Source organism: Mus musculus, chromosome 11 (genome assembly GCF_000001635.26).
Source record: "Mus musculus strain C57BL/6J chromosome 11, GRCm38.p6 C57BL/6J".
In the NCBI taxonomy this organism is placed as follows: Eukaryota; Metazoa; Chordata; class Mammalia; order Rodentia; family Muridae; genus Mus; species Mus musculus.
This window is the reverse complement of record NC_000077.6, coordinates 49,054,479-49,067,617: the sequence shown is the minus strand read 5'-3', so window position 1 is coordinate 49,067,617 and position 13,139 is coordinate 49,054,479. Positions and strand designations below refer to the sequence as shown.

Here is a 13,139-nt window from a genome sequence, read left to right as displayed (position 1 = left end):
ATATCTTAATATATTATTCCTAGTGACAGTATTATATATACGGATGCCCTCCTTTCCCTTACTTTTATTGGTGACATGGGTCCCAACAAGATAATTAGCTGACTCAAGAAAAAACTCTGTCTAACTGTAGCTTCTGTGTTGAAATCTGCATACCACATTATTAACACCAGAGTATCAGAGCTAAGCGAAGCCAGTCTCTCATGACTTCTTGCATTCACCTTGTGTTCTAATTCTAACTCCAAAGTTCTATATGTGTCTGAAACACCAAGAGAACACGATATGTCTGAAACACCAAGAGAAAACGATATAGCTGTGATTCATACTCTTCATCCCAAAGTTCTGGTATTTTTAGTACCAGTATTGATAAACTCTGACCTACATGAAGGCTGGTTTTTCCACAATTCATGAATATCATGAAATATACATAGTTTTAATGTTATTTTAAGATTATAATAAACTAGGAGTATCAGACAAAAATTGACGTGGCCTAAATGACCAAAATATGTAATATATGGACATATATGTAATATGTGGATTCCTAAAGGAAACACATCTGACCTTTAGTTTGTTTCTTTGGCCCAAAGAACTGATGGTTCCTCAAATAAGGGCTTTCATGGAAATAGTTTTATTCAGGCTTATTTATTTATTTATTTGGGCATTGACTCTTTTTTTATTCTATCATATTCTTTAAAATTTATAAATTATTGTAACAATAAAAATGAGCATTATAAAGGTTGTTTGATATAAAGCAAAAAATAATTGAACAGTCTTATGTAGATGCTTGTCTACAGTAATACTGAAATACATGCATTTTTCTCAATATGAATTTTGAATCACTCCAAACATGTTAGCTGCATGATATTTTAAAATAATATATTACTGTTAGTTGTTTTAAATGAACATAAAGTCTTTTTGTTTGTTTGTTTTGTTTTTAGTAGAGCTTAAAATCTTGCTCTTACTGTGGCACAAACCCAAAATAAGAACAAATTTTAGACATTGGAGCTCATTATAATAAGGCTTACTTCAATGTTCCTCACATCACCAAAGGATTTTACCTCCATAGTAGCTAAGCTAAGAGTTAACAGTTCTGCTGCACCAAGGAATGAATTATAGGTTTGATTTTGAATACAGAGTCCCTGTTGTGGTCAAAGCTATTTGACTTGAGTGATTGTCTTCATTCTCGGTCCACAGGGAACATATTACATTCATTTAAGAAATGGTGTGTGTATTAAGATGGTCCATCCATGAAGTAATTCATCAACTGTTTTAATGAACAATGATTCCTCCTTGGAGGGTGGCACAGACATTTGGTGAGGCTACGATACTGGTTCATTGGCTGTGATGATTTTGAAAAGCATTCAACTCAGAAAAAGAATAACTTATAAACTCTTCTTCAAAATGGATACAATAATTATAAATATCAAGTAAAGCACTCAGTCTCACTGTTTGTTCTTCTCTTGCAAGCCACCTCCCAAATTGATTGTCTACTTCTTTTGGCTGTATAAATAATTTTGAAATATGTCAGCTATTCTAAAAACCATAGTATAGTATAAAAACATCAAATAAACAATCCTATCGACAGAGAGGCTAAGATAGGAAAAGCATGATTTCAAGACCATTATGTAGTACACAGAAGATATTGTTACCTACAAATAAGCAGAAAGTGTATATGGATTGTACAATATTGGACATATTTCTCCAATACCAAATTAGAGAGACCAGTGGATGACATGCAACAAATTTCTTTTTTTTTTCTTTTTTTTTTTATTACGTATTTTCCTGAATTACATTTCCAATGCTATCCCAAAAGTCCCACACTCCCCTACCCACCCATTCCCATTTTTTGGCCCTGGCGTTCCCCTGTACTGGGGCATATAAAGTTTGACTGACCAATGGGCCTCTCTTTCCAGTGATGGCCAACTAGGCCATCTTTTGATACATATGCAGCTAGAGTCAAGAGCTCTGGGGTACTGGTTAGTTCATAATGTTGTTCCACCGATAGGGTTGCAGATCTCTTTAGCTCCTTGGATACTTTCTCTGGCTCCTCAATTGGGGGCCCTGTGATCCATCCAATAGTTGACTGTGAGCATCCACTTCTGTGTTTGCTAGGCCCCGGCCTAGTCTCACAAGAGACAACTATATTACAGTACTTGCAACAAAGGCTTGTTAGTGTATGCAATGGTGTCATCGTTTAGAGGCTAATTATGGGATGGATCCCTGGATATGGCAGTCTCTAGATGGTCCATCCTTTTGTCTCAGCTCCAAACTTTGTCTCTGTAACTCCTTTCATGGGTGATTGTTTCTAATTATAAGAAGGAGCAAAGTGTCCACACTTTGGTCATCGTTCTTCTTCAGTTTCATGTGTTTTGCATAGTGTACCTTATATCTCACTATACTAAGTTTCTGGGCTAATATCCAATTATCAGTGAGTACATTTCATTTGAGTTCTTTTGTGATTGGGTTACCTCACTCAGGATGATGCCCTCCAGGTCCAACCATTTGCCTAGGAATTTCATAAATTCATTCTTTTTAATGGCTGAGTAGTACTCCATTGTGTAAATGTACCACATTTTTTTGTATCCATTCCTCTGTTGAGGAGCATCTGGGTTCTTTCCAGCTTCTGGCTATTATAAACAAGGCTGCTATGAACATAGTAGAGCATGTGTCCTTCTTACCGGTTGGGACATCTTCTGGATATATGCCCAGGAGAGGTATTGCGGTATCCTCCGGTAGTACTATGTCCAATTTTCTGAGGAACCACCAGACTGATTTCCAGAGTGGATGTACAAGCCTGCAATCCCACCAACAATGGAGGAGTGTTCCTCTTTCTCCACATCCTCGCCAGCATCAGCATCTCCCCTCTCCCCTCTTCCCTCTCCTCTCCTCTCATCTCCCTTCTCCTCTCATCTCCCTTCTCCTCCCCTCTCCCCTTTCCTTTCATCTCCTCTCTCCTATCTTCTCTCCTCTCTGTTCTCTCCTCTGTCCTCTCTCCTTTTGCTTCTCCTCTCTCCTTTCTCCCCTTTCTCCTCTCCCCTTCTACCCTACAATCTACCGCCCTATTCACTCTCTTTCTTTCCCCCTAGCCCCCTGTTCCCTTTCATCTCTTCCCAACTACCCTTCCCATGCCCTAAATAAACTCTATTCTATTTCTGTGACTAGTGCCTCCCCTGGAGAAAATGCCTCACCAGGGGCCCACAGAGGCATCCTCACTACCACCACCCCCCAAACACACACACCATACTGCACCTCTATCAAACATATTCCTGGTTGTTTCTTTTTATAAAACACAATATAGTTGACATTTGATTCCTACAAGCTAGCCATTTCCAGGAATCGAAACCGAAACCTACTCTGATTACAGCCCCCCTCTTTGGTGGTTTAGATAAATAGGGCTCAGATCCTGGCAGAAAAGTGTAGAGAGCAAGGGCTGTGTGTGGACCAGTAAGGACAAAGAAACTCAGGGAGATCCAACTGTCCATCCCACGGTCTCCTCCTTTCTATGTGCAGTTCTTCCTGGGACACCAGAACTCCACACCTCATGTCCTCTCTTCATAAACATCCTGAATCTGAATTCAGTTTTAGATAAAGACGTTCCCTAAGAGGAAAGCCATCACAGAAGTGTTATTGCCACCAGATCAAGGTCACCACTGCTGAGGTAAGTGAAGGGCGTCTAGCTTCAGCTTGTTTGATAATCCAAGATGTGTGATAGCATGAGGAGTGCTGTCCTGACACCAGGAAAGGAGAGCTCAGGTTTGTACTCAGGGAGGATCCTGGGCACAGGAGTATCTTTCAATGGCCATTTTTTGGACCACAGAACATCCCAAAGCAGAGGAGACAACCCCTACCTTCCACCTGTGTTTTGTGGACCATGCTTGTCTTCTGGAGCAGTCAAGCTTGGAGAAAGATGCCAGGTTGGGATACTCAGATGCCCTTGGAGTCCATGCTGTAGGCTCTTCATTTGTCCCATGGAGATAAAGTCCCAGATCAGAAACAGCCACAGACAAGCTCTGGCAGATCATGTTAGGGCCTCTAGTTTTCAAAAGATTCCTCTGCCCTCTGTCACCTGTTACATAGAAGGGCCTTTTTGTAGTTCTTTCTGTTTCTCTCTTGCAGTGTGCAAAACAATTTGCTTTATGCATTCTGGACTTTCACTATAGTATGAATTCAGCAGTTTCTTTTTCTTTTTTTTTTTTTTTCATGACCCCAAAATATTTATTTTTAATTGGTTGGCACTGTAAGATTGTAGGAAACTACCAAGCCAGAATTTGGTGTCTAAAAACTATTTACAAACCTTAGCAACCATATTTCATATTTTTACCAAGTTAACAGAAAAACCTTGAATTGATATTTCACTTAGACATCATAAAGTATTCCCTAATTACATTGAATGATATTGACAAAAGTGGATGGAATAGATAGAAAATAAATGACTATATCACACAGTACATTAAAAATTGAAACATATCAAATGTTTTAAAAGGTTCAGTTGATTTGAAAAGAAAATGTAATCATTTCTCTAAGCCAAAGGAAACCAGAAGTAAATATCATTAAAATGGGTATATTTAAAATCTTCTTACAAATTCTTTTTAATCAGAAATATCTGAATAATAAGAAATGGAGGAAAATGTTTGTAAGACAGTCTAATAAGGCTAATAAGGTCGTCTTACACAAAAAAAAACCACTTCTAATCTAGTGAGAAAACCACCTACACACACCTGTCTCTAGCCACTTGTGAGCATGTATGCACGACACGCAGGTACTCTGTGGCTCTTTTCCTCCAGCCAGGCATTAATGACAGAGATCCTCACAGGGTTCCTCTTGCCCGCTTTAAGCTTTTCTCTTTTTTTTTTTTAATTAGGTATTTTCCTTGTTTACATTTTCAATGCTATTCCAAAGGTCCCCCATACCCACCCCCAGCAGTTTCTTTTTCTACCCTGTGTATCTGGACTTCTACAATCCTCTTTTATATGTCTGGGTGTGATTTTTCTGTCCCTAAATTTGGGGACATTTTTGCTAGGAAAATTCCTCTATGTTGTCTGCGAATCCTGATAATTTCATATGGTCCACTCTGTTGTGAGCCTTCCTATTGAGCACTTAATTTAATGAATCTTTAATCTCTAGCCTCATCCACCATTTTGAGTGGCATTTTTAATCTCTACATCACCAACCAAATATCATACTAGTACTGCTCCAAGGGCCCCAGGGCCTCCAGCATATAGGTAAGAAAGGACTGCATTTTCTGGCCTCCATGGGAGAGTATGCACCTAACCCTTTAGAAACTTGATGCCCCAGGGAAGGGAGTTGCATGGTGGTAGGGCACCCTCTCAGACGCAAAGGGGAGGGGGAATGGAATGAAGAAAGCTGGAAGAAGGGACCAGGAGGGGGACCAATATCTGAAATGTAAACAGATATAAAAATTGTTTGTTTGTTTTTTTTTAAGAAAGCTGTGATGTGTAGGTTAGTCAGCAAAGGTTAGATGAACTTGGGCGTCTAATACCCAACAGTGTGAATGCTGATTGCCCTGGGTAAGTGGGTGGGTGAACATCTGGTGACGCTTACAGGCCAGGGAATGGGTAGGGGAGTGGCCTATCAGGCATTGCAGGTTGAGAGATCTGAAGTCTCAAAGGCATTGAGGGGTTGAGGGGTGAGTGGGTGAGTGGGTGGTAGACAGGAAGGTTGATCTTCTTTCTGTTCTGTTTCAAATATATGGCCTATAATTCTTTATTACTGTGACATACCTATAAACAAATACATGAACTCAATCTGCTGAGTACATTTAGTGTAGCTTCTATACAGAGATATACAGATAAACAAGATAGGCAGATAAACGGGAACAGATGGATAGGCAGGCAGACAGACAGATATTAGGACTGAACATAGGAACTAAATAACTTTGGGAATTATTTCGGGAGCTCATCGCTGGGAAGACTAACTCTGCCACTCTGCAGCTTTTTATTGCTTGTGACTCTTCACCTAAGTGTGACAATCCATGCAATTTCCCACATCCACGTAGGTATGTCCATTGGTGGCATTACTGTTCAGGTCTGTTTAATGGCCACATTGCTGAGATTTCACAAGTGTATCATTCCTGTCATATCTAGAAGACTCAGTCTTACACCAGACTTTCTGGTCTTTTGACTCTTGTAGTCTTTCTGCACCCTCTTCTGCAGTGTTGCCTGTCTTAGGTGTAAGGCTTATGTTGTAATGTATCAACTGAGGCTGAGCATCACACAGTCAGTTGCTGTCTGCATTGTGACTAGTTGTGGCTTTCTGACATGATCTCTGACTGCTGGCAAAAGGAGCATCTTTAATCGCTGGCTAGTGAGTGAGAGTCCCAAATACCTGTGGGTATAAAGATAAGTATTGAGGAGCAGTGAGGAATTATATTTAGATGGGAAACTGGCCTAGTGGGCTCTCTTCTGAGACCCTTGACCTACCTGGCCACGTAGGGTTCCTTAGGTTTTCACCTACCAGGCATGATTTTCTTCCTGTTCAGACAGCCTGAAGTCAAACTAGACAGTGGTCTGTCATCACCAACACACAAATGCCACAATGGCACCTCTACAGTTATCTCAATGTGATGGTGGTCATTGTACTTCATAGGTGTCACAGGTGGGTAGGTTATTGCTTTCCTCCCTTGGCAACATTCCAGCACCTTCTGGTATTATGAAAACTGGTCCTCAGGAAAACACTTCTGGGTCAGAATCAGCTCAATTTCTCCAAGTTCTGTATCTGAAATGTGTGGTGACTTCACAAAAGGGACCTTCAACTTCTGAGGCTCAAATAAGGTCAACAGCAATAGCATGTATTGGGGGAGTTTCATGTACACCACTGACAAACAACTCAAAGTTTCTCCTGCCTGACAATGAAGTTTCTGTTACTCTGTGGCTGATGGGGAAGTCATTCTCAGCCATAGGAAGTGTCATTACTTCATTTAAAGTATACACATATGTAGGCATGTGTTCCTACAAGTACTATAAATAATTTAGGTAAATATGAAATAATGATTCCCAATGTAGTCTTTTTCCATAGTTTTGTTTTAACTCTTTTTCCAAGTTAATCCATGTGTTTTCTTGAGTATCTGAGCCAAGGTGATTTCTAGAAATGTTATTACCTTAAAACTCTGGACTACATTACACATGCTGTTTGTCAGAGTTCTCCCAGAATGTACCCCTCAGTGCTGGCTGTGTATGCTGGATGCATAATCTCTTGGAAGCTCTGATTTTTAGTTTGTCTTGAGTTCCACCCTCATCCACCCAGAGAGCACAGTTCCGGGAGCATACACCTTGATCTTCAGAACAGCAGGAAGCAGGGCTCACTGGGCCCTCTTAGGAGTCTGCCTACCACAGAGGCCATGTCCCACTTCCTCTAAGACAAAAGGGGGAACTTGCAGTTGGTTGGACATTCTTTTCAAATCAGTCATTCCTCCCGTTGTCCTGTGTCATTCCCTCGTTATATGATAACCCACACAATGAGGCTAGAGTTCCAGAGGCCCTATGGACACCTTAGGAAAGGGTTCACATAAGGTTGAGGACACAGCCAGGGGAAGTATTGCTTCTTTTGCATTAAATGTACTGCTCTGTCCTTTTAGACTGCAGTGGGTAACTGTACAGAGTCAGTGGAGTCTGACTTACACCAGCAAGTGTGAGGAAATTTCTAGGAGAAAGCAAAATCTGAACAAGAGGACTTGGTCTATCCTGGTCAGCAGTAGAAGCAGCAACTGAGAGAAGCGAGGGAAGGCAATACTGGCTCTCATGGGGGGCTGGGGAGGGTCCACCTTTACTGTACAAGCCAACAGCAAGGCTTGTCCTGCTTTAATTAATGATTAGCATTTCTCCCCTCTCTTCTCCATTCAGCTTCTACCATACAGAGCCATGGCTTGGGCCTCCAGCTTTGATGCATTCTTTAAGAATTTTAAAAGGGAAAGCAAAATCATCTCTGAATATGACATCACCTTGATTATGACTTACATAGAGGAAAATAAGCTACAGAAAGCTGTTTCTGTAATTGAAAAGGTACTGAGAGACATCGAGAGTGCTCCTCTGCACATAGCTGTGACAGGGGAAACAGGCGCAGGGAAGTCCACTTTCATCAATACCCTGAGGGGGGTGGGGCATGAAGAAAAAGGTGCAGCCCCCACTGGCGCAATAGAGACAACCATGAAGAGAACTCCATACCCACACCCAAAGCTTCCCAACGTGACAATATGGGACCTGCCTGGCATTGGGACCACTAACTTCACACCACAAAACTATCTGACAGAAATGAAGTTTGGTGAGTATGACTTCTTCATTATCATCTCAGCTACACGTTTCAAAGAAAATGATGCACAACTGGCCAAAGCCATTGCACAGATGGGGATGAATTTCTACTTTGTCAGAACCAAGATAGACAGCGACTTAGATAATGAACAGAAGTTTAAGCCTAAGAGTTTCAATAAGGAGGAAGTCCTCAAGAATATTAAGGATTACTGCTCTAATCATCTTCAGGAGTCTCTCGACAGTGAGCCTCCAGTCTTCCTAGTCTCTAACGTTGATATATCGAAGTATGACTTCCCAAAGCTGGAAACTAAACTCCTACAGGATCTCCCAGCCCACAAGCGTCACGTATTCTCACTGTCTTTGCAAAGTCTTACTGAGGCCACCATTAACTACAAGAGAGATTCCCTGAAGCAAAAAGTCTTCCTAGAAGCCATGAAGGCTGGAGCATTAGCCACCATTCCACTTGGTGGCATGATCAGTGATATCTTAGAGAATCTGGATGAAACATTCAATCTCTACAGGTCTTACTTTGGGCTGGATGATGCTTCACTGGAAAACATTGCCCAGGATTTGAACATGTCTGTGGATGACTTCAAGGTACACCTTCGATTTCCCCATTTGTTTGCAGAACACAATGATGAGTCCTTAGAAGACAAGCTATTTAAATATATCAAACACATTTCTTCAGTTACTGGTGGGCCAGTCGCTGCAGTCACTTACTATCGCATGGCTTATTATTTGCAGAATCTCTTTCTTGATACTGCAGCCAATGATGCCATAGCTCTTCTGAATAGTAAAGCACTTTTTGAGAAGAAGGTGGGACCATATATATCTGAGCCCCCCGAGTACTGGGAAGCTTGAAAAAATAAGGCATGAGTTCCAATCAGTGTTCACTCTTAGCTTCACCTTGGGCACGATTTTTAGCCTAGTCCCGATGGGGGAAAAAGTCTCAGTGGCAGGCCAGAGGATTCATGCTTTCCCTTCTCCTGATCCAGAAGATCACCATGGCAAAGGCTTATAGTGCTTAGAGTAGAAAAGAAGTGTCTTCAACATCGTGCAAATATGACAGCAAAGTATATTTGCATTAAAATCATTTCTTAAAAATAAAACAAACACATGATGCGGATTTGGTTTGCATTTTTCTCCTCAAATGAATCCTGAATCTTTTACTCCTATGAAAGTTTTCATGTGCTTTTACATTCTCACTGGCAGCCCTGATTGTCACATTGCCAAGTGGTATTTTGGAAACAGGGACATCGGGTACCCTACAGAGTGTAGACAAACACGTTTTGACCCAGAACTGGGTGTTCCAGGAGATTCTACATGTTGTCAAGTGAACAACTAACATTAATAACCCCATGTGCTAACCAAACCCAGGCTCTTTGCTGACCATGGTAGTATTGGTGCTTTGTCACTAAGGCATGTAAGCACCTCCACATTGCTTCTTCATAGGTGTATAGATGTATGGAAGATTGTTTTAAGCTAGTCACTCCGATGTGCCCTGCCACACTAGACTTCATTTATTCTTTGCATCTATTGATTCCCTGAACTCTGTGGTCCTCCCTCTCTCCAGCCTCCACTGACACCTTTCTCCAGTCAGTTCAACCATCAACTCACGTGAGAGAACAGAGTGAACCTGCCTCTCTGTCCTGTGGCAGAGCTTGTAACACCTACATTGTGGCCTGAAGATGAATGTGAGCCTGTGGAGAGATGTGCCCACCCACACTCCTAAAATATAAACCCCTGACTCAGTATAGAAAACACTCACTGCCCAAAGTTCGGTCAGACTCTAATCTACTTCTGTGTGTTTCAATACTTCACAGAGGAAAGCTATTGCTGACATCTTGCAGAAAGAAGTTGTCAGCAGCTGGCATGGACTCTGAAGGGAAGCTAGACAGCCCATGATGGCAAACATGGCTCTGCCAGGCCTTGCCCTTCTCTTCCATTCCCTCTGCCTTGCTAAAAAACTAACAAACAAACAAAACCCATTACATTCTATTCCTAAAGCTAGCCTCCAAGGCCTATCTTGTTTATTTGATCACTTCCTCTTCCTGAGGTCAACTACCAATGTGTAGTTATCAAAGAATTGATGTCCAGCAATCAAAAGCCCCTTTTGGCTCCCCTAATTAATATGCACAATTAAAATTAAACACTTCATCCTAACACTGAGTTTCCATGTTTGCTTTTATACAATGCCATTTGCCTAAGAGCCACATTTGCCTCCTCTGAATCCAGAGGTAGACCTTTGTCCATCTCAGGGAAAATACCCTTTCCCATTTTCTCTTGTTCCCTTCTCCTCCATCTAGTCCCCTGTGTCTGTCCTTTAGTCCCTGTCATTTGACCCTTTGATGGGACAAATGAATTTCTTTTGTGCTGAGAACTTGGTCTTGGGGTCCTGAGGCAACACTTTTTCATCCTGTCCTTGACAAAGTCTTTCTCTGATGATGGGATCCCCCTGATCCTAGTTACAGGTACATTACAAGAACACATCACTGCCCACTGATAACAATATGCTTCTGCCTACTCAAAATGTGGCATAAAGCTAGTACCCCCCACATCCTGAATATGGTTTATGTATTCTGTTGACAGGTTAGAATGGTTGGAGAGTCTGAACCTGTAGGAAAGGGGCTGATGTCTCGAGGCTCCTTCTCTGATAACCTGGAGTCAAAGTCATCCCTTGCCCCTACCACACACATTCTTACTGTTGTCTTGTCTAAGCCCTGAACATAACTGCTCCTTAGTTCATGGTCACAACACACTTCTAGGAGCTGAAGAACTGGGGTACAGCAGTTGACTTCATCATGCTTGCATCCCTGACTCAGGTTTCTGTGCTAACTTATCTCAAGAAGAGGAGGAGACAGAGGAGAGCAGCCACCTTTGCCTCTGGATAGCTACCAGGGAAGCTTATACTTTAGAGCCCTGATGTCATAGTGACTTGAGACCAGGAAAGAGTGAGTCAGGGTCACACAGAGGAACAGAGTCTGTGAAAAATCAAATCTGCTCACCTCAGAGCTAGGACACCCCCATTTCTATGAGAGGAACTCCAGGGACTGTTCTTTAGTTACAAAGGAAATCCTGGGAGACCATCATCTTGGGGCAAACAACTGTACAAGGAACCATGCAAAGTGCATATATGTTTGTGGATGTGTTCCCATGTGTGCTTGCGTGTGTGTTTGTACAGGGGTCAGTCTGCATGCATGTGTGCTTGTGTGTAACTGATGACCCAATACTTGTAGCTGCATACTAGCCTCTAAAGTTAACAGTGAGTTATGAAGAGAGTGAGTTCAGCAGTTTCTTAGGCCAGTGAAATGCTGTGGTAAATGAGTAGTGATAAAATCACTGTAAGGAGAAGAGTGTTGAATATAGGACAGAAAGGACAACACAGAGACAACCGTCATGTACTTGCATATCCCAAGAAAGTAAAGGAGAAAGGCCTGCCATGTGCATTGTACAATCTCTAACTTTTCCATATCTGTCTTCAGTGAATCCATGATCAACCAGGAAAGCAAAAGGCTTACTGTAAACATGATAGCTTGGAGGAGTTTTAGCTCTTGGTAACTACGAACAGACAGTAACTGTGTGACGGTCTGTGCTTACTGCCAACCTCATTGTAAACAATAGGTGATTGCAGACTCTTCCCATTGGCCAAGCCACATCTGAAAAAAAAAAAAGTATGAAAAGTGCTATGAAGGTCTAAAATCAGCTTGAATTTGTAACATTAGGATGTCTATGTGTGTATGTGTGTGGAACGTGTTTGAGTGTGAAAAGACATATACTAAGGCTTGGGCGGCTATAACATGGAATACATATTGAATATATTGAGTGGCTCTTACTCATTTCACTACATTGTTAAGGACAGTCACTGTCAACCCTTACCGTGAGAAACTGGAAGCACCAGCCAGGGGTCAGCCCAGGTCCACCTGTGGATATGGAATGCTGCCCAGCTCTGCACAGGACCTACCGAATGGGAAGTGAGCAAACCAAGCCCTGGCCAGTGAGCACTGTCTGCCCCACCTCCCAGCAGGCCTCAACTAGGAAGGTTCCAAGCTCAGAAAATAAGTGCAATTGCCCAGTGAAATAAGAACACTCCAGGGCAGGGCATTTGCATGCATGGGTGAGGCTCCAGTGCCAATGCTCAGAACTGAGAATCAAGGAAAATGTCAACTCTGCTGGGGATTTGTGAGCTAGAGATGATGAAAGTCTCAGGGGATGTTGGAAGTCTGAAGAAGGAAAATCCAAGATAAACACTCACAGGTCTTCAAGATGGAACGGAAATATCTGAACACACACACACTCACATCCATATCTCATTTTCTTCACCAATCTTTGTTCTATAGGGTCCCAGGAATCTTTAAAGTTCCCCACAGGTTGGAATCCAGTGTCCTCGTGTGTCTGTTCTTTAATTACACTACCGAGCACTCAGCCCAGTAGACCCAGTCATAAATTACCCCCTTCCACATCCTGTTTATCTTCCTAAGAGCAGGAAATGGTACAGACCTTTCTTTTTTTTAAATTAGATATTGTCTTTATTTACATTTCAAATGTTATCCCCTTTCCTAGTTTCCTCTCCAAAAATCCCCTATACCCTCCCTCCTCACCCTGCTCCCCAACCCACCCACTCCTGCTTCCTGGCCCTGGCATTCCCCTGTACTGGAGCATAGAACCTTCACAAGACCAAGGGCCTCTCCTCCCATTGATGACCCGCTAGACCATTCTCTGCTACATATGCATCTAGAGACAGAAGTCCCGCCATGTGTTTCCTTGGATTTGTGGAATAGCCCCAGGGATCTCTGGGGGTAATGGGTAGTTTATATTGTTCTTCCTCCTAGGGGCCTGCAAACCCATTCAATTCCTTGGGTACTATCTCTAGATCCTTCA

General features: G+C 42.1%; 1 protein-coding gene across 1 annotated transcript; it reads left to right on the top strand.

Annotated features, from left to right (window-relative positions):
* The first annotated feature begins 3,405 nt into the window (after positions 1-3,405).
* Positions 3,406-10,422, top strand: Tgtp2 (T cell specific GTPase 2). The gene is made up of 2 exons (NM_001145164.1): positions 3,406-3,655; positions 7,857-10,422. The coding sequence occupies exon 2, from the start codon at positions 7,875-7,877 to the stop codon at positions 9,120-9,122; it is 1,248 nt and encodes a 415-aa protein (NP_001138636.1). The 5' UTR covers positions 3,406-3,655; positions 7,857-7,874; the 3' UTR covers positions 9,123-10,422.
* Positions 10,423-13,139: the final 2,717 nt, after the last annotated feature.

Excerpts from the sequence above, each read along its gene's own strand:
- Tgtp2 (NM_001145164.1), top strand. The coding sequence starts at position 7,875 with ATGGCTTGGGCCTCCAGCTTTGATGCATTCTTTAAGAATTTTAAAAGG.